This window comes from Dipteris shenzhenensis, chromosome 9 (genome assembly GCF_047967505.1).
Source record: "Dipteris shenzhenensis isolate YYH24624 ecotype China chromosome 9, Dip_SZ_1.0, whole genome shotgun sequence".
Lineage (NCBI taxonomy): Eukaryota > Viridiplantae > Streptophyta > Polypodiopsida > Gleicheniales > Dipteridaceae > Dipteris > Dipteris shenzhenensis.
In genome coordinates, this window is record NC_141604.1 from 42,178,646 (window position 1) to 42,205,035 (window position 26,390).

The 26,390-nt window shown below is 39.3% G+C and overlaps 1 protein-coding gene across 2 annotated transcripts; it reads right to left on the reverse strand.

Moving 5' to 3' along the window:
* Positions 1-23,630: 23,630 nt before the first annotated feature.
* LOC147898657 (spindle/kinetochore-associated-like protein) lies at positions 23,631-26,074 on the reverse strand. Of its 2 annotated transcripts, none has more exons than XM_087379729.1 (9): positions 25,910-26,074; positions 25,578-25,702; positions 25,344-25,453; positions 25,140-25,218; positions 24,839-24,906; positions 24,592-24,697; positions 24,459-24,488; positions 24,267-24,380; positions 23,631-24,010 (listed from the first exon to the last, which is right to left on the reverse strand). In XM_087379729.1, the coding sequence occupies exons 1-9, from the start codon at positions 26,046-26,048 to the stop codon at positions 23,936-23,938; spliced, it is 846 nt and encodes a 281-aa protein (XP_087235855.1). In that variant the 5' UTR covers positions 26,049-26,074; the 3' UTR covers positions 23,631-23,935. The 2 variants fall into 2 exon arrangements, with proteins under 2 accessions (XP_087235855.1, XP_087235856.1); XM_087379730.1 differs by having other exon boundaries at positions 24,569-24,697.
* Positions 26,075-26,390: the final 316 nt, after the last annotated feature.

Below are 26,390 nucleotides of genomic sequence, written 5' to 3' on the forward strand. Positions count from 1 at the left end.
TTGATCTACCAGAGGCGAAGGAGGAACTGGTAGTGGGTTATCAAACCGAATATTCAGGTATAAAGTTTGAAGTTCAGTTGGCATTGATATCTTGTCAAAATGCGAAGCTCTCAATGCTCTTCCAATGCGAAGCACTTGAAGAAGACTACAAGAAGGACAAAGTACAAGGTAAAGAAGGCCCCGGCTAAGAAGCTTTGGGAGAAGCCAACTGGGTATACTTATGCTAAACAACTAGGCTTTTTTGAGTTTCTCTCTAGCAATCTACATTTAAATGGTGAGGTAGACTTCTTTGTTCAACAAGATAAGCCATTTTGTAAGAGAGTAGACACTGCTTGATAAAGGTAAGACCCTCTCATGGCTACCTTTAAGATAGACAAGTTCAATGGCTAAGGTTTTCACACTTGGCAAATGAAAATCAAATTTGTGCTTATGAAAGAGAATTTGTGGGACTTGGTCAAGTCAAGGAATCAATCATCTCAAGAAGGTGAATCAACCACAACCAAAGGTAAAGGGAAGGCAAGTGACTCTTCTTCAAATACACCTAAAGATTCTAATAGGATAGAGAAAGCTTATGAAATAATTGCATTAGGTTTGGGTGATGATTATGTGCATCATATTTCAGATTTGGAATCCCCTTTTGAGGCTTGGCATAAGTTAGATGTGTTATTTGGTGCTAGCTCTCATACTTCTAAGTTGAATTTAATAATTAAGCTCTTTGAACTTAAGATGGATGGAGACAATGTTGCAGCTCATGTTAATAGTTTGAGGAGTCTTATGACACAATTGGCCTCAATCAACTCTCCAGTTACTAAAGATGATGCTATGGTTGTGCTCTTAAAGAGTATGCCTCAAGACTATGATTATGTTGTGACTACTTTAAAGAATCTTCCCCAACCCACACTAGAGAGGGCATCATTAGTGCTTTACAAGAGGAGGAGAGAAAGAACACTTTAAGAATGGGTAAAGTGCACACAAAAGCAGTTGTAGTAAAGTTTTCATCAAAGAGCAAGTACAAGGCATGCAAGCATTGTGGAAAGACCAATCATCTTGAAAAAGATTGCTATAGGATCCATCCTTGCACTTATTGTGGAAAGAATAATCATTCAGAGAAGTTTTGCAATGAGAAAAAGAAAAATATGACAAATCTGGTTGAAGAGAGAACTCCATCAACAAATGAAGAATCAAACTTTGAGGTAGAAGATAAAGACTATGCTTTTGGAGCACTCTGTCTTTTGAAATTTTATTTATCATCACTTGGTCAATTTTGAGGTTCTTTGCCTGGAGTAGTACTCCAAAAAGAATGTTATTTGTTTTGTCTTTTGTAAATCACCTCTGGTCACCATATGATGTAGGCCATGTGATATGTGTTTGGTCTATCCCATTTTTGTAAACCTTGACCCTTGGGCACCTTTGCTAGCATGAGATCCTAGCCATAGATTTATTCTTGACCACCATGAGATGGCATGAGAAACTATGTGACTAGATGTATCCTTGACATAGCAAAAGGCAAACCCTTGAGGGGGGTATGTTGGGATAAATGTGATCAAGGGCTTGCTCTAAGGTGCATGTGTGCATCTAGGGGATTCACATGTGTGTGTGTGTGTGTGTGTGTGTGTGTGTAGTAGAAGCACACCTAGTGCTATGAGGTGTCTAGACCATGACATAAGTGATGATGTAATGCAAAGGCCCCCACATGTGGAGGAGCCTTAGATTTGGGAGTTCCTATGATGTAGGGCTGATTGCCACTGATGTAGGGGAGGTGCCTATAATCTAGGACACCTTCCTCTCCACGTTATATAAGGGAGGTTCTCCCTTCATTTCAATACACATGCTTTTGGCTTCACTTGTGCTCTTCCTTTGTGTCATCATGAACCTCTTCTATCCCACCCATCTCTTCAATTACCATGCACTCTACTGAGCATGTAAGCCTGGTGGATGGTAAGTGATTGCACTTTACTAATCATGCAAGCTTGGTGGTGGTAACTTGCAGGTGAGTAATTGGGGACACTGCGGTGGCTGGTAATTAACTACTACCCTAGTGGAATCTTAGCCACCACAGACATGGCTGATGAAAGACACCACCATCGACTAGTAATTACCACAAAAGTAAATCATGAAGCCTAATCACCTCTAGTCACTCATTACCATGCACTCTACTGAGCATGCAAGCCTAGTGCATGGTAATGTTCTACACTCTACTAATCATGCATGCAAGGCCGGTGGACGATAACTGGTAGGTGAGTAATTACGGGACACTACGATGACTGGTAATTCGCTGCTAGGCCAGTGGAATCTTATCCACCACCATAGACATGGTTGGTAATCTTAGACACCACCACCAACAAAAGATGATTAAATCATGAAACCTAATCACCTCTAATCACTCATTACCATGCAAGGTAGTACTGCCACCTTGAATTAATCAAAATTTAGGCCAACCACTGCGGTGGGTCTCACCTTGAAAATTCATTGTAGTCAGGCTACAAACTTAATCCTTTGCTATTCCATTCCCTTCACTATTTCATCTTCTATCCCTCGACCATTTCTTTTGCCCTTGCACTCGAACTACAAACTTAAGCCTCTAGTATTCCATTTCCTTCATTGTTTCATCTTCTATCCCTCTCGACCGTTTGTTTCTCTCTTGCACTCTTCCTCCAAATTCTATCCCCTCTCACAATGGATCCCCCAAAATATGTCTGCACATTTTGAAAGCTCCTCACATGATCTTTCCTCCCCCCCTGCATAGTCTGGGAGCTCCTCACACAATCTTTCCTCCCCCCTATAGCACAGTGTGCTCCTTTGATCTTGAAATTGTGACATCTGAGTGCTTCTCACTTGCTATTCAAAAGCCCAATTTGGATGCTCTTAGCAACTTCACTAGGTTGTATAGGAGGTGAAGTGAAGGAGGGACAAATAGTTTGTCAAGCTCAGAAGATTACCATCACTGAAAGCATGATTGAAAATGTGCTAGGTATTCCTAGAGGCAATTTGCAAGCACACTTCTTCGAGAAGCAGTGGAAGAGACATGATATTCTAGATGTATACCCCAATGATCAGATTAGTAAAGATGGTGGAATCAAGCTGTCTAGCTTGCCAACAGACCTACAGGAGGTGCTGAAGAAGACAATGCACTTCTTCCCAGATACAAGAGGAACCATGAAGTGGTAGGTTCAAGCAGAAGTAGAGCAACTAAAGGACGTGATGCCTCTTTCTCAAGGGTGATATCAAAGAGCGTGATAACCAACTTGAAGAATTGCATGGATGGCAAATCCAAATTGTCATCTCAATCTGCTGGAGTTGCAATGTATCTGATGAGATCTACCCTCCAAGGGATTTTTGAGCAATATGATAAGATGTCTTAGAAGGTGAATTTTTTATAAGAGAAAGCCACCGATGCAGTGAAGGCAATGCAACTTGAGAAAATTCTCAGGGAGGGTGTAGAAGCCAAGGTAGAGTAGGCAAAAGTGAGGGCCTTGCATGCATGAGAGCAAGCTGAGACCACTGCAAAAATGGTCGACATGGAAAGGCATAGAAGAAAAGAAGTAGAAAAGCGCATCAAGGAGCTTCAGGATAGGCTTGAAGAAGTTAGAACTCATGGGGACATCGCAAACAAGGAGCTAGCAATCATGCAAAAGGATCTTGAAGATCACAGAACCAAAAAGAAGGCTCTTTACAAATGGCTCTGAAACATGCAGAATGCATTGAACATTGAAAAAGTCTAGATGAGGGAGGAACTGGGAAGAATGCAAAAACTAGAGCGGTGATGCAGGAGCTGCAAGGGAGCTTCAAGGCTAGAAAGGATGGGGAAGAGAGCACCCATGGTGGAGAAGACAATGAGACAACTCTCCAAGCCAAGAAGGATGTAGAGAGTAGCGATGGTGGAGCAAGTTGTAGTAGCCACAGTAGGGGTTGTTATAGAAACACTTTTGGAAGTTCAAAGATTAAGATACAAGACCTTACAACAAGATTATGATAGGGTTGTGCACAAGCTTGCAATGGCTTTTGAAAGTTTTGGAAAGCATTTTGTCATCATGATAGATTTCCAAAAGAAGGATGTTTTTAGTAGGCATAACTATATAGTTTTTAAAAAGTAGTGAAAAAAGAAGATGTTTTTGGTAGCCATAAACTGTATATTTAGTATTTATAAACTTGTAAAAAAACCATAGGTTTAGTAGTCATTAGCTATATAATTTACAAAAACATAAAAAAGGTAGATGTTTTTTTAAGAAGGTATCTATGTGCCAGTGGTGGGAAGTCCGTGTATGCCGACTTGTAACTAGTCGCATATGGATACAAAACATCTATGTCACATGTGCCAGTGGGAGGTCCACATATGTCGACTGGTAACTACCCGCACATGGATGTAAAATATTAAATAATATATTATAGTCTATAGGTACTTATTAGGAAAAGAGAAATACTTGACTTTGGCTGATTGTGGCTCGCATTCACCAGCTGTTGTTGACAACAACCCATTGAAAGTCTAGCTGGTTGTGTAGCTCGTAATTGCCAACTTGTATCAACCTACAAATTACATGCTAGAGAATATTATGTACCACACTTGTTTAGTTACCAGTAAGACAAAATTTGTGGCATATTATATCATGCATTTCTTTGTAGTTTGTAATATTTATTTTCATAATAATTAATTGAACTTATGCTAGGCATGTCTAAACTTATGTTAGGTATGTCTAAGCTAGGTGTCCTTTACTCTGTAGATCCAAACAAAGAATCATGATAAGTGCACATGTAAGTATTGCTGGCTACTACACTAGTGTGTGTGAAATACTAACATGGGTTTGAGGAGCATTACAAGTTGGACATGCACTCCTAACCTTTAAAGTATTTACTAGGCATGCCAGGTGAAAATGATGGTGACATGAGAGCGCATAGTAACCGGTCATTGTATCAAAATGATCTTGGCATATAGGACATAAAGGTCCATCATCCACATAAGTAATACATGCTGGAATGGTAAGAGGGCTTTCTGACTGCTAGCCCCATAAAATTAGGATCCAAGTTACAAACACATCGCGTCCTTCTTCAATATGTTGGAGTGCAGCTTGTGCTTGTTTGAAAATATGCAGTGGAGATGCAGCATTGCTCCTCGTAGGCATTTTTTATGTCTTGCTTGTGTCCAGACTATTGGAGAAATGCATTCAGGCAATTTATTTAAGGAAGCAACCACTTGTTCTCACTCATTATTCGTAAATATTCAAACATAGCATCACAAACTATAGTGCTAAGAAATGTGAGATCTTCCCTGGCCGCATTTTTTGGTGTTGGTTGTGGGCCCTCTATACCATCACCCCCCTCTACATCGTTACCCCCCTCTACACCTTTATCTCCCTTTGCAACTCCACACACATTCATAAAGAGTTCACTGCTTGTCACAGAAACTACACGATGCAAAACGTGACTAATGAGTACATGATCATCAATATAATAACTATTTACACAAATGGAACAAATTGGCATGCACTTCAAGAGAGGTCACTTTACTAACCTGAAATAGGGCTTCCCATGTTAGTGGGTGGTGATGCTACCACCGGGATAGTGGTTGTAGTAGCTATCCTTGGCTGCGATCACGTGCGTGTTAGAGGAGAAGGGGCAAAGTCTAGAGGCACATCCAGCACGAACTTTGCATGTAACATCTTTGCAAAGTATAGTTGCATGACCTCACTGTGATGATTCTCTGATTTGATCATGCATGAATAAAATATGCATTCTCCCTCATAGCTTGGTGGTGATAGATTTTGATAGGCCACCATCCATGTGAGGCATCGCCGCAATCCCAAACTACTGTTACATTGTCATTTGAGACCATGGTGTTGATGCAACCATACTCCAAATCGTTCGGATCATGAAGGAGGCTCGCATTAGCAATTATGTGAGCCTCATCTTTCCTTGTTGTTAGGAGGGTAGCATCAACCACATCCATTATATGTTTAATGGCTAGCTTCAGTTGCGATGAGAATACCATGGTGAAAGAGAGAGCGAGTGAAGATCTAATAACCATGCCAATAGCGAATGAGCGACATGGTGTTGAAACATTTAATTGTAACATACTTATTCAAGATACAAGATATGAGAACTATTTTAATTGTTGATTGAGCATGATCGATTAAATTGAACAAGATGCATTGCTTGAATTCTAGCTATTACAGTGCGTAAAGTGAGATGCTTGTGCAAGTTGAAGGATGCACATTAAAAAAACAAACTCTTGCAAATTGTTACAATCGAGTTGAAGATACATGTTATAAATAAATCAATAATCCATATGTACAATCCAAAGACACTACAAATTTGGTAATCAAAATTGCGATCATATGGGTCAAGCTCACAAAAGATGCAGCCTATGATCAAATATATGTCTTCATTTCCTCAATGGGTCGCATTGCCACATCCTCTTTTTCATTGAAACTTTTTTTTCATCAAAAATGCTTCCATGGTAGGGGTGCTCCTTTGAATCAATCTTGCATAGCCAGTTTCCACAATCAGCCAAAAGTTTGATTGCAATATCTCCCTTCACCGAGTTGTCACCAAAACCTCCTACAGCATCTATGACAAAGTTGGTAATTTCTCTAAATAGCCAACCAACAACAAAACAATCTGACTTGGGTACCCATGCACCCCTGGAATTCAGACTACTAGCATACAATTCTGTGCTAACTATGGAAATGTCTTTGGAGAAGCCTAAGCTGGGTCTTATAAATACCTACTTTCAGTTCAATGGAGGCTTCTTCCCCAGTCAATAATCCCTACTCGGACGGACTCGTCATCCCCTATGAAGTCCAACATGTAGTTGGTTGCCCGTAGATCAATGCGCACATATCTCTATTCATGGACTCTACTCAAAGCACTGGCAATATTAGCAACAGCAATAGACAAAGCATGGTGATAGAACAACCTTGCTCACAACTTGGTGAGTGGGTAGTTCCACAGTCAAAGCAAGATTCTTCTCTTATATGTGTGGTCTTAACCCATCTCACATATGCTCCACAGTGCTATGGGAGACACATCAGCATATCGCACACTTCCTCCATTGAAAAATGGAGTGACAACCCAAAGCTCTTGGGTGTGTGAGTACCCTACCTGACAGACAACTCTATGGACCACTGTCCTCCTAGATCATTCTTTAGTGCTACATGAGTGTGGGCATCGTCTCTATTACTCCTCTTGCTAGCATACCATGATGTTGGTCTAAAACTTGGGACACCCATAACCTAATACCTTTCCTTCTCCTCCCTTAACCACCGGTTCATGTAAGGTTAGTGCTTGCAATAAAAAGTACATTGTGTGAGAGAACATGTCAGCAAATGTTGTACATAGTTCTATATGTGCTCTCCCTTCAGCTTGGACTAGGTAAACATTTGCATCTGGCCCACTAGCCATCTTGGTCATATGGACCAGGGCACTATTGCCTTTCTCACAACCCCTTTCTCCTTTATGTTTTTCTTCAAGTAGAAACCTGTGATGCCTTCCATTCAAACGTCTAGAGTGCAAGCTACATTGATAGGAAAGGGGACATTTTTTGTCTTTGCATATATTCCCCATTGACCTATAGGGTCTCCCAACACTCGAGAGAAAGACTTCTCAATTATCAATTTAATATCTGACCGTGACATTCGACCATGTCCTTGCCAGTTCATGTACAGAAGGTCAAATACTCGGGCTTGCATTTGATCTCATAAATATTTTGATGTCACATTGGCCCAATTTTTTTCATCGCTTAATTCTACCAAATGTTCGATTGTTAACTGATGGACAAGCATCAGAACCTTAGTCTTCAATTGGCTACCTCGTGCTCTTGTGTTGCCATCCAAGATGGGTGCGTAGTGATCTAATGCATGCAACAACCATTTTATAAGTGCTAAAACTACTTCAAAATAAATAACACATGAATTACACATGCAATGCTAATTTAAATTAAGCCACTCACAAATGATATGCAACACAATTAGTTGCCATGTTGCAAAATAACTTTCATAGATGTTTTGACCCATAGAATAAACTACTAAATATGTTTTGCTTTCTAAAACAATGGAATATTATGTCAAGTAACTTGCAACTCACTTACATACTCCACTATTATAATGCAAAGTATTTGTTTAAACATATTAGACACTTTGTAAAGTCACTATCGAGTGTCAACCTATCAGCTATTGGCTACTACTGGTGGAGGCTAGAACAGGAAACAAGTAACAACATCACATAACCAAGATGATCTAGATTAGTTTTGCCAATGACATATCTAGTTGGGAAGGTTTGTACTGACCAAAAAAAGCAGGCCATCATTCGGATAAAACCGGGCTCTACTGACACCTATGTGTATAAATAATACATAAATAGATATGATATATAAGAAGATCAAAGTGGGGGGAACCGACTGCCAGATGCAAGCCATCACTCGACTTCAATCTTTATTATGCTATTACACACATCAGTCGAGGCGAGGCAATTTTGACTGGCCAATTGGGTCATCTCCTAGCCTGAGTGATGCAAACATCTCTCTCTCTCTCTCTCTCTCTCTCTCTCTCTCTCTCTCTCTCTCTCTCTCCCTCTCTCTCTCTCTCTTCCTCTCCCTCTCTCTTTTTCCCTCTCTCTCTCTTTGCCTCTCTCTCTCTCTCCCTCCCCCCCCCCCCCTCTCTCTCTCTCTCTCTCTCTCTCTCTCTCCCTCTCTAACATCCTACAATCAAGCAAGGCGAGGTGATTCCGACTGACCAAGGAGGTGGGCCATCACATGGCTTGACTAACTGACACCATAGGCACAAATATACATCCAATGTTATGCGCACGCATGCACGTGCACACACATACACACACACACAAGAATGAAAAAATGAAGTACACTCAAGGTACCCTCAAAGTACCATAAAAAGTACCCTCAAAGTACCATAATGCAAAAATAACAACATAAAGTAAAGAATAATATAACCAATATACATACAATGTGAAGGAAAGAAAGCTTTGTTTGTAGGATCGAGTTCATATTTTAAGCCATGTACATGTGTTAAACCCTCAACTGGAGACCTTTTTTCCTCTTTAAATACCAAACAATGCAATCTTTTTAATGCTTGTTTACCAAGCTCTCTAATAGCCAAGCATGCTATACTCACTAACTAATATGGGCGGCTTCCCTCAAGATTTCTTTTCTTCCTTTCCTTCTCCTTCCCCGCTTCTACATTTTGACTTGTGACCAAGCATCTCTTTGCTATAGCTGTTTTTGAATTTTTGTCTTTAAATATTGAGCAATACAATCTTTTTAATGCTTTTTTTACCAAGCTCACTACTAGTAGCCAAGCATACTATAATCACTACCTAATATGGTTGGCTTACCTCGAGATTTCTTTTCTTCCTTTCCTTCTCCTTCCTCGCTTCATTTTGATGAAGCATCTCTTTGCAATAGTTATTTTTGAATTTCTAGCACCATCAGCTTGTCTCATATATACATTACAGAATACCTTTGAGTGCTAAGTCAATTATACACTCTTGGCAAGTATCGGAAGCAAGAAAAAGATTTGGCTAGGAAGGTCTAAGGTAAACATTGATACCAACATGGCTAATTTTAAGAAGAAATGATGTTGCATGTCACAAAATTGCATCTCTTACTATAGATTTCACCTAGCCTATCTTCTAAATACACTTAAGGTTAGAATTGCATGTATAATGTGCAAATCTCTTATGGTGCACTGTTGACTCTGTGCCAACATGAACTTATGTAGAAAGAGAATGTGATACAACTTTGTGTTACAACTTTGCGATACAACTTTGTGTTACAACTTCTACATATGACTTCTACATGTAGGAAGAGAATATGTTACCACTTCTACATGTTGAAAGAGAATGTGTTACTTCTCTTATTTCCCCCATGCTCTTACACCTTCTTTCTCTCCCACTCCTATGCTCCCCCTAAACCCTCTGTTCCTCATCCCTTAAACTCCATGATCTACGAGGGAGACGAGTTCTCCACCATGTACTCTACCCTAATCCTTGGAACCTCCTTCTAACCCTGGACTCCTTCTAAACCTTGGAACCTCCTTCTAACCCTGGAACCTCCTTCTGAAACTTGGATCCTCCTTCTAACCCTGGACTCCTTCTAAACCTTGGAACCTCCTTCTAAACCTTGGAACTCCTTCTAAACCCTGGAACCTCCTTCTAACCTTGGAACTCCTTCTAAACCCTGGAACCTCCTTTTGAATCTTGGAACCTCTTTCTAAACCTGGAACCTCCTTCTAACCCTTAAACTCCTCCTAAACCCTACAACCCCCAATCAAGGCAAAAGCCTTCATTACCTCAATCATGATGATGCACGTTCCTTTTACACATGCATGCACTTTGTTTGCTTACCACACTTAAGCTTACGTCTCTCACCGCGAGGTCCTAAGCTACACGTATACTACAATGACAACCCCAATATATCTATAGGTGACAAAAGCCTCGGAACCTTGCATACTGAGAGAACCCTGCTCTTCCTACAAAAGCAGTAGGAAAGAGCCAACATGCGCCAACTCTATGGCTTTCTTGATATTGGAACAACATGTTCCACCAATCCCAGGCTGCATAGGCCATGATTGATTTTACAATCCATTTTTCGGCATAAATATTTTGAAGTCACATATATTTTTAAATATTTAATGAGATGGTACTTTCAAATGTGATGTGAAAGAGTGTCAACAATTTATTTCCATAGATATATTAAATTATGTTAGATTCAAAGGATGAGAAAGCAAACCAAATGAGTTACATTGCTTCCAGTGCATCATATATTATCTTCCAAAAGTTGAAAATGTTACAGAGACTCTTTAGTTCAGTGAATTTATTCAAAATGTACTCAAGTGTGGCTCAATTATCCACTCCGATGCTTCTACACTGAATAGAATTTTGGCTACAACTCCTTGTAGCTTGAGAAAATGCTCTAACGTTATATATTTTGTCTCAAAACATGTTTTCTATGCTTTAAAACTCCAATGGGTTCCCTATAGGTTGATGGTTTCTAAATATGCCCAGTAATCTTTCATGGTTAAAAAAGCACAACACCACTTTTTGACTCTCATCAATAGTTACTTTGAATAATTGGGTCTTTTGTACCAATCTTTAAGGAGCAAATCAAGATAGTTGTGGGCATGCCCAATTAGTTGAATATTTTTTATAAATTATTTTTCTAGCCTTTTGATAGTTCTTCACATTGTCAATGATAATTTGGATGACATTCTAAAGATCCACATCCCCAATTGCTTTTTGGAGGTTGTTAAGCAATATATTCTCTAGCTTTGGCATGACTACTTGTGTCTATAGATTGACGAAAGGCCTCAGCCTTAAAGTTATGACCATGGTATTGGTCAAGGGCATCTTGAAAATGTTTTTCCATCTCTCAATGAAAATGGTCCCTTTTTTTTCTTGATACCATCATACATAATTTGTTGTATTTCTTATTTCATCATATTATACTACACAAAAGCTATACTGCCAAGCTACAATGCAATTATTAATCACAACTTGTTGTTACGGATGATATTGAAACTTGGCATAGTAAATCTAGGATAGCCCTTACTATGAAGCCAAGTTTTTTTTGAATGGGGGCTTTACACCATACTCAAAGGATAATCAATGCAACAAATAGACTCAAAACCATCTTGATGTGCCTTTTTTGTGTGTTGTGCTTTAAAAGAAGCTTCTAACAATTGTTGATAAACTCATTCACATGGTTTTCCAAAAGACACATTGTTGCATTATTCAACTTCCATAACTACATTTGGGCAACTTACCATTGGTGTCACTGAACCTATAGCAATGCTATGAACTGGCACATTTTGTAAGGAACCATCTACAGTTATCAACTACTTGTCCTAGGATTCTAGACATGCAAGTCTATCATCAATTGTAGCCTGGGGTTTTTGACATGCTACTATATCATCCACCATGCTGTCTACACTTCTAGGGTCCTCTCTAGCTAAAATGGCAATACTTCTCTCAGCTTCTATCCCTTTACATTTTCTTATTTTCTTTAAGGATCATCTAAGAAGTGCTTAGTATGCATTCTTGTGCTTAAACCTGTGTACTCTTCATGGCAAATGTTACATTTTCACTTTGTGCTACTTGTGAAGGTAACATAATCTCGTTGTAGAAATTTGACCTCATTTCTTTGGAGCCATGACTGCTGTGAATCTAGGAAAGGAACATAAATAAGTTTGTATTCATTCATGCAAATTTCCATGTCTATATTTATATCATGTAACTTATAACACTTCAAACACTAAACTTTAGTTTTCATTTTTTAATTTTACATCAAGTAATTGATGTGGGGATATATAGCATTACTCTCACAATTATTCATGTAAGTTAGTCCAGCTGTGCCCCAAAGTAATTGGGTGATTCCAAATGTGGCAATTTACCTACTAAAATAGGTGTGGGATGGCATGCTGCCTTCTGTGTGTGTGTGTGTGTGTGTGTGTGTGTGTGTGTGTGTGTGTGTGTGTGTGTGTGTGTGTGTGTGTGTGTGTGTGTGTGTGTGTGTGTGTGTGTGTGTGTGTGTGTGTAAGCATCTATATATACCATGATCATTTGCAACATCATGCTTTTTTGAGAATGTTGGTATTTCACACAAACTAGTGCAATAGCAAGTGATACTTAACATTTGCGCTGTCATATATTATTCTCAAGTTTCATCTTTTTTTTCTAGAGGTCCACTAACCAAATCTTGGACATAATAATCTTTCGATGATTGCATCTTTTCTAAACAAGCATGGAGCTTTTGCAAACTACAATTTGCAAGTTAATACAAAGCTAGCTATTGCAAAATACGCAACCTATTGACTATTTCATGCTTATAATATGTGAAATTTATAGATTATGAACTTGGACAAACTATGATCTATCAACTATTTCTTTCTACAAGTGTGTTTGATTTGTAGAGTATAACTTGTGGGTTGATAAAAGCTAGCAATTATGAGCTACACAATTGGCTAGACTTTGAATGAGCTATTATCGGTATGCATAAGCAAGCCACAACCAACTCAAAGTCAAGTATTATCAAGTTATTAGATTGACGATTGAACGAGAAGTAAAAGAAAGTTGATTGGGATTCAACCAAGCAAGCAAAGATTTGGAAGGACAAAGTAGATACATATCTATTCTCATATTAACTCATATAGAGACAAGAAAGAATGGTATGGCGACGAAAGGGAATAATTGAATTTGAAGAAAACTAATAAATCATATTAAAATAGCATGAAAAAGAAAAAGAGAATAAAATATGATAGCCTATATAAGATCTAGGATAATCTAGGTAAGCTAAGAGTTTTTTATGACTAAATAAGCATGATTATGTGCATTGATAAGGATGAGAAGATGTATCTCATAAGAAATACAATTACTTAATCCTAGCTTAATTGTAGATAACAAAACTATTACTGTGTGATACATATGGTATGCTTCGATAAAGTGTTCTACTAAAGTGAACTGAATTAAACAAAATTAAAGAGAAGAAAAAGCATATGACATCTTTGCAAGAGGGAAGGCATGATTGTTCGCTGATAGGCTTTTTACTCTGATAATTTCTTAATATAATTGCTTTTATAGATAATGAAAAATAGTTGGTATGTCAAATAATATCTTCTATGTATTTTCTAGCAACTGAAGAAAATACATATTAGACCATTACTAGCTACAAAGTTAAATCAAAAACTTTGACATGTGATTAGACAATGACGTACATATACCCTTCTGCTGATCACAAAATAATATGTCACTTATTGCTACTCACATCAAAAGGAAAAAGAATTATGCTTTGTATTTGTTATTATTTCTCAATATCATACTGATATGGGACGATATAGATATTGAGAAATATGATAAATATAATGCTTGAACCTGTAACAAAATAACATAAGCAATGAATAGATGTGGTATAGTACTTTATCTTAGTACAAGATAAGAATAAAAATAATCTTTCATAAGTTTTGAATTATCTAAATTCATTATCTCTTGTTAATAAGAGCTTAATGTCTCTTGAAAAAATTTCTTGGCCATAATGATACTTGATGAATATCCAAGAGATTACTCTTCACATCTCTACTCATTGACTCAAAAAGTCAAATACACAACTGAGGTCAGTTGTAATCGATGCAAGAGGGATGTTATAGAATTGTATTTTTGATATTTCTTGCTATGAAAATTATTTTATTGTAATCAAGTGTGACTATGACAAAGTATTCCATAGGAGCGCACTGGACGTGGCAAGTGTCCTAATGGATGCTTTGTGGGGTTCAGTTGGGGATGCCTAACTACTTGTGTTTTTGCTAAGTTAGATAGTTAGTATTGTGGGTGATTCCATGTTAATACTAATGTCGCTAGTGTTACTGGTGTTATTGCAATTGGTCACAACGTGTGTATATCAAGCGTACAATTGTGTTGGGATTAGTTGGTGTGATGATCCATCAATTGATTATAACAACTAACATAATTAATGGCTTGAGTATAGATTATGAGTTGGATAACAAGAAATAGAGATGGTGAAGGTGATTTGGATTAATCGAAGTATCTAAGAGTGGTTGTCAAAGGCCATTGGCCATATTGTAAAGTTATGAATTTTAAGCCGTGGGCTAATTTATTTTAATCAATTGTGGATGAGGGCATATTAAGCCTTGTGATATTTTAAGCTCATGGAGCTATGTCGAACAATTCCTCTAATTATGGACAAGGGATAATTTTGGATGGACCATTATTGGCTCTTTGCTTTTTGGAATTACAATTATAAATACTCTAAATGGGAAGCAAAAACCACTATTTAGGGGGGGAAATTAAACCCCATGCAATGTCGCTCTTTCTTCCTCTTCCCTCCCCCACTTGTTTCTTTGTTCTTAGTTTCTATGGTTTTGGTAAATCTTGAATTTGTGAGCATGTGTGATTTTGATTTTCGTAACAGTGTAGAGTAGCAGTAGTAAAGCTATGCTTGTAATACTTTGAACTTGAAACATATGGATTTTCATTTTTTGTTTTATGATATATTTTTTAATGGCTTTTTATTTTGCACTTTTTACTTTTTTTATTCCAATGTTCTTGCCCAACAACAAACATCATTAGTCTCATAGCTTTGACATACTCAAGCCTCTCCAAGTCGCACATGAAAATACTACAACAAAGCCATCCTAGCATATAAGATGAACATGGTAGCAATGCAAGAGTTTCCAAGCCCTCCACAAGAATACCTCAATGTTAATACTCTCCATGTAGACACACCAAAGCCTTAGAATTCCCAAGCTTCGTACCATTAGGAGGTGGTTTTCCCCCATATGGACTAACATTAAAGCTTGATGCCCTTGTTAAGCTCCTTGGCAACTTGACCCTCACAACAAGGTTGTGCAATGAAAAATTGTTGTTATGTAAAGTTTTTCATAATAATATCACAAAAGCTAGCATCTTAACAAGAGCACATAGCGATCAACATGTATTTATATTAAACTGTAAGCAAAGCTTATAAATCTTAATGCTCAATGTGACACGTGATCACATGTTACATTGTTGCTCTTGCTCACTAAGGCTATTTACACATTGCAAAAGGGCCAACATGTGGGCCATGTGGGGGTTAAAGGTCACTGTGTCTTTACCCTAGTTATGTACAATACTCAAACACATATATAAATGAATGAAAAAGAAGATTAGGGTTCTACACCCACCAAAACTTATGTGGCTCTCTATTTCTCTCTCTGCCTCTTCCATTCTTGCTTCCGTTGAGAGCACTCTCAACTGGTATCAGAGCCCGGGTGATCTAGCTAAGCGTGCGTGAATGCTTGGAAGCTCAGCAGCTCTTTGGGAGGAAGGAGAAGCTCTGTGGGAAGCTTTGTGGGTGACTTTACTTACATCCGAGTGTGCAGAGACCTTGGAGGAACCTTTGGAAAAGTCACTTTGGTTTTGCGAAGTGGTTTTGAGAGCCTGTTAAGTGTTTTCAAAGAAAAAGTCATTTTTTGAGCTTTTCCCTGTTCCATTCGATGACAGAGACTCCATATTGACTTGTAGACGCAACTATTACTTGCTTTTGGTGTCCACTTCACTTTAGGAGCTTGGAAACACCTTGTTCTTGAATCTGGGATCATTTCATTGGATTTCTGACTCACTGTGTCAGTTTCTGCATTTTTCTGCTCACGTGTTGGAACTCAAGTTTGGAGTAACCATTTGCAGATCTGTCAGTTCGTGGACTCAAGAGGTCCTAAAACTTCTATATTGCTCATCATTCACACTCCGGTGGAGTTTACAAATAGCTCTGTTTCCAAAAACGTTTTTCAGTCCGTGTTGGACCCAGTGATTGAGACCACGGTTTCCAAAACCGTCTGTCCCATTGCATTCCGGATGCCCAAAAACCCCTACCTGTCAGTTCTTACGTGATTTTGTGAAAGATTTTTAGAGTTATAGATCTCTGTGTATTTAATTTCGTCTCTCTGTTATGCATTTTTCATTCTAAGGTTTTGAAACCTTAGATTTATGCCACATGGCAGTGAATAAGTGTTGACTCCTCTCATCGATTGGGATTTTGGAGTTTCGTCGGCAGAAGAGAGATATCTTGTTGAGTCCGATTATGCAATGGCGCCCATGTTCTGAGGCATCTCAGGTTCTATTTTCAATAGCGGTCATTACCGTGGGACTATGATTTCTTGAGCATATCTTATGCAGATCACTCTGGTTGCAGTTTGAGTATTGTGCGCTCATTTGTGGTGTGCATTGAGTTGTAGTGGATGATTTATAGGCCATTTGGATGCATTGCGATCCTTATTGGATGCACTGATAGGCCCAAATTGCCTTGTGGGATGCTATTTTTATGGGTGCTTTGCACATGGATGCTATTTTATGCTGAGGGACAGCTTTAACACATTGCAGGTGATGCACTGATAGTGCTTTGCTCTCTTGGATGAAATATTATTGATGCATATGCCAGTGGACGGTGTTTATGCTTAAGTCGTTTGGCACTTATTGGCATTTTGGATTGCCATTGCAGTTGGCATTTTCTTTTGGGCCAGATTTGCTCATATGGATGCATAGTATATGCACATGAGTCAGATGCTTTGAGACATGAGTTTTGGTGATATTTCACTCTATTGTGGCATACACATTTGGGTGCACCTGGTATTTGGCGTGATTCTCTCTTGTAGGCACTAGCATTTGGGATTTTTGCTTCATTTGCATCATGGCATCCTCTTCCATGTCTCAAAAGGAGTTTTTTAGCATTAAAAAGTTTGATGGAACAAACTTTTCTTTGTGAAAAGAACAAATAAGGGATGCGCTTATTCAAAAGAAGCAGATTAAACCCTTGGTAGGGATTGAAGCTAAGCCTACAAATATGTCTAAGGATGATTGGAATGAGTTGGATGCATTAGCAAAATCTACTATTAGACTTCATCTTGCAGACTCAGTTTATTTCACAGTAGTAAATGAGCAAACTACGGAAGATTTGTGGAAGAAATTGTATGCCACTTATGAAAAGGAAACCGCCTCTAATAAAGTTTACCTCATGAAGAGATTGTTTGAGCTGTAGATGAAGAAAGGGGTCTCCATTGCTTCTCACTTGAATGAATTCAATATTATTTTCAGCCAACTTTAGGCTCAGAAGATGAATTTTGATGCAGAGACTAAGGCAATATTTGTCTTATGTTCATTGCCATCCTCATGGGATACCTTCCGTACAACTGTCAGTAACTCTGCACCTAGTGGAGTACTGAAATTTGATGATGTTGTGGGTAGCTTGTTGGCCAATGAGATTAGACAGAAGTCTATGGATAGCAACAAGCAAGATATAGCCTTAAATGTGCAAAGGGGTAGATCATAGTTCAGGGGGAAGTCCCAAGAAAGAGGGAAGTCTCATAGCAAATCCAGGGCACGGAACATTGAGTGTTATCACTGTGGTAAGAAGGGCCATATGAAAAAGGATTGCTACAAGCTAAAAAGAGAGCAAAAGGATAAGAAAAAGAATCAAATTGGAGTGCAAATCAAAAGGAAGAGAGTCCAAGGGAGGACAAAGGAAAAGTGAAGATCGAGAAGATCAATGCAATCACACATGATAGTGACAATGACGTTCTCTTCATGTCTAGTTTATCTGCATAGTTGCTTACACTTCAAATGATGCATATTCCTAACATTGGATTTTGGATTCTGGTGCTTCATTCCATGTTACTCCCCATAGGGAATGGTTCTCCACTTATGACAGTGAAAAGACAGGTTGTGTGCATCTTGGAAATGACTATGCATGTGACATAGCCAGAGTAGGTGACATAAAGTTTTCTTTTGCAAATGGGTCTGCATTTATTTTGAAACATGTGAGACATGTGCCTAAGTTGACCAAGAGTCTTATTTCAGTGGGTCAGCTAGATGATGCTAGCTTTCACACCACTTTTGGCTTTCAGAGTTAGAAAATTCAGAAGGGCTCTATGCTTTTGGCCAAGGGTGCCAAGTGTGGGACTTTGTATCCCTTACATGTATCAGGGGTATTTGATCATGTTGTTGCAATAACTAAGCAGCCAAGCACTTCTTTGTGGCATTGCAAGTTGGGGCACATGAGCCAAAATGGAATGAAACTCTTATGCTATTTGGGTTATGTACCGCATTTGAGTTTCTCTGATTTTGAATTTAGTGAGCACTGTCTCTATGGGAAGCAAACTAAATCAGCCCATAAAAGAAGGGGAAAGAAAGAGTTTGAAAAGCTTAATTTAGTGCATTCAGACGTATGTGGTTCCATGCCTACACGATCATTAGGCGGGGCTGAATACTATGTGACATTCATTAGGCGGGGCTTAAATGCGTACGGACTGACAATGGTGGAGAGTATCTCTCTCATGACTTTCAGCATTTCTGTGATACACGTGGGATTAAGAGGAAGCTCACATCCCCTCGTACTCCAGAGCAAAATCCAGTTGCAGAAAAGGTGAACCGTACCATTCAAAAAAGGCTGTAATGCATGCTTTCCAATGCAAGTCTTTCTAGTGGTTTTTGGGCTGAGACAATGAAGACTACAGTGCATGTGACCAATAGATCACCTAGTAAGAGTTTGGATGGTGATATTCCGGAAGAGGCATGGAGTGGCAAGAAGCCCTCTTACTCTCATTTGCGTATATTTGGGTGTGAGGCATATGCATATGTGCCAAAAGAGCTTCGAAAAAAGCTAGACCCTAAGTCTACAAAATGCATCTTTTTGGGTTATGGTGAAAGTGGAGAGATGGGCTATCGTCTCTGGGATCCAGAAGCAAAGAAGATCATACGCAGTCATGATGTAGTCTTCAATTAGAAGAAGATGCATAAGACACCCATGAGGGATGTGGAAATGAGGAGAATCACTTTCCAGGATGTGAATCCACCTGCATATGTTGATAGACAGCAAGCTGTCCATGCACCAAATGTGCAAGAAATAGTACCACCAAGTACTCCCACAGGTATACAATCAAGGGTAGATGATGGATCATCTATTAGTGGAAATGATGAGCCAAATGTGGCTAACATGCACGTGGGACAACAAGCTAAAATGCCCTTGAGAAGATCATCTAGAGTGTCTAGACCGCCTGATAGGTTTGTTCCAGGGGTAGACTATGTGATGCTTACTGATTGCGAGGAGCCTTCTTGCTACAAAGAGGCTATCATGCGCAAGGATCAACGCAAGTGGGAGTATGCTATGCAATCAGAGATGAGTTCACTTATAAAGAATAAGACTTGGAACTTGGTTTCTTTGCCACATGGAAAGAAAGCATTGCCATGTAAATGGATCTACAAAATGAAGGTCACAGATGATGATGTGCCTAGGTACAAGGCCCGTTTAGTCACTAAAGGGTTCAAGCAAGAGAAGGGTGTGAACTTTAATGAGATATTCTCTCCGAATGTGAAGATGACCACACTTAGATGCATGCTTGGACTAGTGGCATCAGAGGATATGGAGCTTATGCAGATGGATGTCAAGACAGCTTTCTTGCATGAGGAAATTTACATGGTACAACCGGAAGTCTTTGAAGAAAAGAGCAAAGGGCATTTAGTTTGCAAGCTGAAGAAGAGTCTCTATGGTCTTAAGTAAGCACCTAGAGAATGGTATCAGAAGTTTGATGCTTTCATTCGGTCCCAGGGTTTTAGGAGTGAAATTGATCACTGCCTCTACACTAAAAGGACTAAGAATAATAGCCTGATAATCCTGACACTATATGTGGATGATATGCTATTAGCTAGCAAGAATACTTATGAGCTAGATGCCTTTAAGGCCAAGTTGCATGAGGGCTTTGATATGAAGAATTTAAGACTTGTAGGTCATATTCTTGGTATGCGCATCACGCGTGATCGAAGTAGGAAACTCCTTTGGCTTTCACAAAAGGAGTATGTTACAAAAGTATTGCAACGTTTCAATATGGAGGGGGAGAAGGTAGTGAGTACTCCATTGCCTCCATATGTGAAATTGAGTCATACAAATAGTCCCAAATCAAATGAGGAAAGAGCCATGATGGCCAAGGTTTCTTATGCATCAGCGGTTAAGAGTCTTATGTATGCTATGATAGCTACTAAACCAGACATTGCATTTGCAATGGGAATTGTCAGCCGGTATATGGCTAATCTAGGAAAGAGACATTGGGAGGCAGTTAAGTGCATCATGAGGTACATGAAGGGTACCAAGGAGATGTGCATCTGCTTTGGTAGAGGAGACATGCATGTACTTGGGTACACAAATTCAGACTATGCAGGGCAGGTGGATAGTAGGAGATCCACTTCTGGTTAGGTGTTCACCTTTACAAGTGGTACAGTGTCGTGGATGTCTCGTGCACAAAAGTGCATTACTTTATCTACCACAAAGGCTAAGTATGTTGCAGCCATAGAGGGTTGCAAGGAGGCTATATGGCTTGATCGGCTAGTGGGAGATTTGGGGATTCATACAGGTGTACCGACATTGCATAATGATTCCATGAGTGCTATTCAACTAGCACGAAATCCAGTCTTTCATGCAAAGACCAAACACATTGAGGTCAAGTACCATTTCATCAGGGAGATACTTGAGGACAAGCACATAGAGCTTGTCAAGGTTCATACGAATGATAACCTTACAGATATGTTGACGAAGAGTCTACCTAGTCAGCAATTTGAGTACTGTCATGTATTGATGGGCATTGGATAGTATGCTCACTGGTTGTTCTTCCTTAAAGGCACATTGTCCTTTAAGTGGGAGGTTGTGGGGGTTAAAGGTCACTGTGTCTTTACCCCAGTTATGTACAATACTCAAACACATATATAAAGATTAGGGTGGTTCTGCACCCACCAAAACTTGTGTGGCTCTCTGTTTCTCTCTCTCTCTCTTCCATTCTTGCTTCCATTGAGAGCACTCTCAGGCCAAAGGCTAGTCCTCTACTACTTTGCAAGCCTCAACCTCCAACCCAAACAAGGCAAGATTCAACATGTATTTTTTCAAGAAACGACCTTCTCACTATACGACCTCTTCAAAACTCACATTGAGCACAAAAGTTCCTAAAGCATAAAATTTTGAATTAAATCTACTAGAAGAATGTAGAGGCAAGCATGCTCTATAACAAATAGTAAAGTGAGCATCCTAGGCTCTAATGCTATGTGAAAATGAAACATGGTGAGTAGGAGAGCAAAAGACTCCACACTCAAAATACCAAAAGACGAATAAGGATGAGAGCGAAGCAACCATGAGTTTATTAACTAGACACTGAGGTTTGTATTCACAATTTCTAGCTTTCCCTTAGAGTTAGGGCTTATCCCTTTTGTAATCCTATTTCAAAAGCAATGCATAGCTCCTTGACACCTACACTCCAAGGCATCCATTTATATAAAAGTCTTCATACTCAATTTTTCCATTACCTTACTAATAGGCCACAATATCTTCATCCAAGCTACACCCACTTAATGAACGAGTATCCGATGTTGGTCCCTAGCAATACATAGAAAAAACGATAATAGGATAACAAACCAAATAAAATAGAACGAATAACCTTATACTAAGAAAGCCTCAATTGGACACTACTTCACAAATTGAAATTAGCATGTTAACAGGTGTGATTTTTTTGTGAGCTTTTTGTCACGATCTTTTTTTCAATTTTCATGAATATTGCAAGCTTTTCATTCACCTAAGAGAGAGGGAGGGGGGGGGGGAGGGGTGAATGTTTGGATTGTGGTTGCAGTTAAGAGAAGAGAGGGAGGGAAGGGGAGATTAAAGAAGGGACAAGCGCATGGGTAAGGTGGTATGGAGAAGGGAGGAGAGGGGAGTTGAAACATATATTCAAAGTTGAAACATATATTCATTATTATAGTGAAGAACATAGAGGGGGAACTTATAAGATATGCAAAGAGGAGTGCAAGAGGAGAGAGAGGATGAGGAATGTAAAAGTTATGTTCATCTACTAAAAGCAAAGGAAAAGGAAGGCATGTGGAAAATTTGCTCATTTTCAAAGTATATAATTTGAAAGGTTTGACCTCATATTTGGATTCCTTGTCGAATTCAGGTCATTTTGAGTACCAGCATAACCATGTTCTGATAAAAATTTAAAAAATGGTATCCATTTTTTCACTTTTTATCGAAACATGGTCATGCTGGTATTCAAAATGATCGGTCATTTTGAGTATCAGCATGACCATATTTCGATCATTTTGAGTACCAGCATGACCATGTTTCGATTAAAATTGAAAAAATGGACACCATTTTTTCAATTTTTATTGGAACATGGTTATGCTGGTACTCAAAATGACCAGAATTCGATGAGAAATCCAAATATGAGGTCAAAAGTTTCAAATTATACACTTTTAAAATGGACATATCTCCCATAGTTCCTTCTTTCTACTTTGAATATGGACATATCTTCCACAATTTTTTGCCTCCTACTGCCACTCATATTCGCCCCCCCCTTGTGCATAGTATACACTCTTCCACCCCTCCCACATGCTATGAAAATAAACATATCCTATATCCTCTCCCCCTCTTTCTAACCTCCCATCTTTCTTATAACAAAAACACGTATGGATTTTTAAAAAAAGCTCACAAAAACAAAGGAAATGGCAAAAAAGCTCACATTAATAAGCTCGCCAAAATATTTTCTCCCATGTTAGCTAATGCTACAAAAGTACAAATCCATACGATTCAAGAGCCTTCCCTTATAGTATAAAATAAAACAAACAAACCAATATTACCTCATTATAAGTCTCCCTTGCCCATCAATGTTTTTCAAAATTAAGAAATTGGAACGGACCTTGCCTTCTGAATTTTGTTTTAAAAACTACTTAGCTACGATAACTTCACAATCATCAAGCCCAAGTTTTCTAAGCTTAAAATTACATTAGTGTTGTTTTTGTGATCATCTTACAAAATAGTGTAAGATCCTGCATGAGTGAGTACTCTTAAGTACAAGAATTGATTTCTCCAGAACTGAGTTTCGCCAATAAGTGTATGTAAAGATTGTTATGATTGTTTTGCTTGAATTCTTGTTTCAAAGACTATGAAGTTGAGTCTCAAAAGATTTTGTTTATGAGTTCTAAGAGGTTGAAATCTCCAAGGACTGTCCACACAGGCAGATGTGTTCAGGGGTTAGTCTTTATTTTGTTTTGCTATAACCGTGCATTAATCATACATGAATCTTCAAAATTCTATTTATTGACTGACACGATGATGAAGACATGGGATTATACTGGACATAAAAGAGTTTATAGACTTGAACCATGGGCTTATTCCTCGATCAAAGCAAAGAATCTAGAATCCTAATGGTAAGACCTTGGAGAATGGACACTTATTGTAATCCTGCCATAACTGTGCTTGACTTACTGTTCGAAAATGTAAACTCTCACTGCTGTTTATCTGCTGATATCATCTTACAAACCTCTTGATATTGACCTTATATCTTTTTACAAATTCTGGGATTTGCATAGTTGGCAATGAACAGAAGAATGTATGTACATCAAGCTTGTGCACGAATACCTATGACTTAGCAAGAACAAGCACACGTTGACGGCCTGCACGTATGTCTGAAATGCGGCCAAGGTGGCGGAGAACCTGGGCATGTTAATTTTGCAATCATGAATTCAGAAAATTAGCTACATGGTTTGAATTTGAAAAGATGAGCCATGGTTTGAAAATGGGCAAATCAGTTCAAAAGGTTTTGCCACAACAAAGAAAAGTCACAAGAGCATGCAGGCAAGAAAGATTTAAAAACAAGGAGAAGCAAGGAGAATGGGGCTACAAATACACCGCATTGTTCAGAACAATCACAGTTTGGGGCAAAAAGTTTCCTCAAAAGAAGCTATCTTACCGTCAAAATAGCTTTCCCTGTGTTGTCCAATTTCAAAATCTGGCCACGCATGTCTGACTCAAGGAAGAAGTATTTTCCCTTGACACCTTCAAAAGCAGCAATGTCTCGCAGCTCCTGTTGAATGAATTGGAGTTACTTGTGGCTAGATTTGGACAGAGCGTTCAACTGAACAAATTAGAGAAGATTACATACCAGAACCCTCTCCAGCAGGTCCTCCCCCAACTGCAAATTCATGCCACCAACATATCCATCAGTTTCAGCACACTATGCACTACTCAAATCTTGCAGTGTACACTGATTACCTGTATGTTTCCAAAGCTTGTACCTTCTTTCTGGGGGCCACTAACAGACGTGCATTGGCTTCTGCATATGCAGCCATTTCATCCACAGCCACATTTATTTTGTCAAGGGTGAGCCGTCCTCTCATATAGCTAGGAATCATATAGCAGATGTTTTTTGGGTTAGTGCCCAGGAATAGGAGGGTTGTAACTCAAAAATAGAGGCTATCCCAAAACAATGTCGAACGAATCTTGGTACAAACTTAGTGCAGTTTAAGATGGTGTCCAACCTACCTGGAAAGGGACTCAAGCTCCTCAACAGTGACATACCATCGTGGTGGTGGATGTCTCCCCTTTCTATCCTACAAATGCAGAAGCAAGAATGCAACATTATTGCTATAAACGCTTCAACAACAGTGAGCCTGCACCAAGTAACTCCCTTGTAATCATCGAAGTTGACGCACCCTATGATAGAGCGGCCTTTTGTTCTGTTGTAGAAATTATTGTACCAAAGTGTAGGATACCAAATTAAAATCTAAAAACGGCCTTTGAGGACAAATTACAAAATCAGAAATCTTTCTGATGCACAACCTACCTTTTGAGAGGCATTCTCTACAGATTTTGTAGACGCAGCTCCATTGTTTGGCTCCACATCAGCAATGTCAGTAGATATCCTGAGGAAAACCAAAACTTAAAAAACGTTGCCTTGCAACAGCACAGACCAACCACCACTTCAATTGGATTGTCAAAGTTACTCTCGTGCCAAAAAATTGACACTGCTGACTGAATGAAAATCCACCTATTCGAAGCTTGTTCTGAGCCCTGATCTGAACCCGGCAGGTGAGCAGGAAGATTAACAAAAATGTGCTTCAACTTTTGCTCCTGCTGTAACGACAATTCAATCAAGGCCTGCAAATGGAAACCAGAAGTTGAATGTGCCTCACTCGCAAAAGGCTTGCTCGCTAAATGAGCACTTTTTACAATCTCTTAGAACCAACAGTCGACGAGTTTCCACATGTTAAATGAGATTTACCTTGGCCTTGGGAAGGGCTTCTGCCTCCTCCTTGAGGCGCGCCTTCACCTTCGCCAGTTGATCTTCCATGGCCCGAACAACGATGTCCACGGAAGCTAAATCAGCCGAAGAGCTGGCTGGAGAAGCTGCAGGACAGGGTGGAATCTGGCATTAGAGCGTTAACTTTTAGTATGCTGTCATCTGATCCAGCCGACTCGCGATGAGCCTCCCTCTTCTCCAACCTCAATCTGATGTAGATGTAACTCCGACGAGTGAAATGCACTATTCGAAGCATACAAAAAAAGAGGTGCCAAGCTACGCTAAGATGCAGAAGCAAAAAAATGAGCAAGTACAGCTACGAATGACGAGGAGCTGCTGGAGCTGAGAGATTCGGCTATTGAAGGAGCTGATGAGGTGCTGCAAAGAAGGGGAGTCTAAGTTCTGGTTTGTCTGTGCGGCCTCTGTTTCGGCCACCGCCATAGCCATCGCCATAAGCTCAGCACAGAGCACAGAGAGAGAGAGAGAGAGACAGAGAGACCGCGCGCGAGATTTGAATGTTTTTTATGTATTTTTTTCCAACTTTCAAATTAAAGCTACTACTCTCTCTTTTGGGTGATCATCATACCTTTACACAATTTCAAAGCCAAGGCCCCATCCCCTCATAGAAATCTAGAGTTTTCTTACTCGTGCGCACCGTTTACGTCTTCCTTTTTGGGGCCCCGCACTGGAGTTTCTTGGTGCCTCCGCGTGCCCTAGGGCACCCTCTAGCCTCACTCATCTTATCCAACTCTCACTCTTCGACTTTCATAGGGCAGGCTGGAGGTTGACATGGGG

What these genes read in the sequence shown, in the direction of transcription:
- LOC147898657 (XM_087379729.1), bottom strand. Translation starts at nt 26,048, where the DNA reads ATGGCGATGGCTATGGCGGTGGCCGAAACAGAGGCCGCACAGACAAAC. An exon ending in TAGAGAATGCCTCTCAAAAG is followed by an intron (nt 24,907 to 25,139) that starts GTAGGTTGTGCA and finishes CTGCATTTGTAG; the next exon opens with GATAGAAAGGGGAGACATCC. An exon ending in CAGGGAAAGCTATTTTGACG is followed by an intron (nt 24,011 to 24,266) that starts GTAAGATAGCTT and finishes TAACATGCCCAG; the next exon opens with GTTCTCCGCCACCTTGGCCG.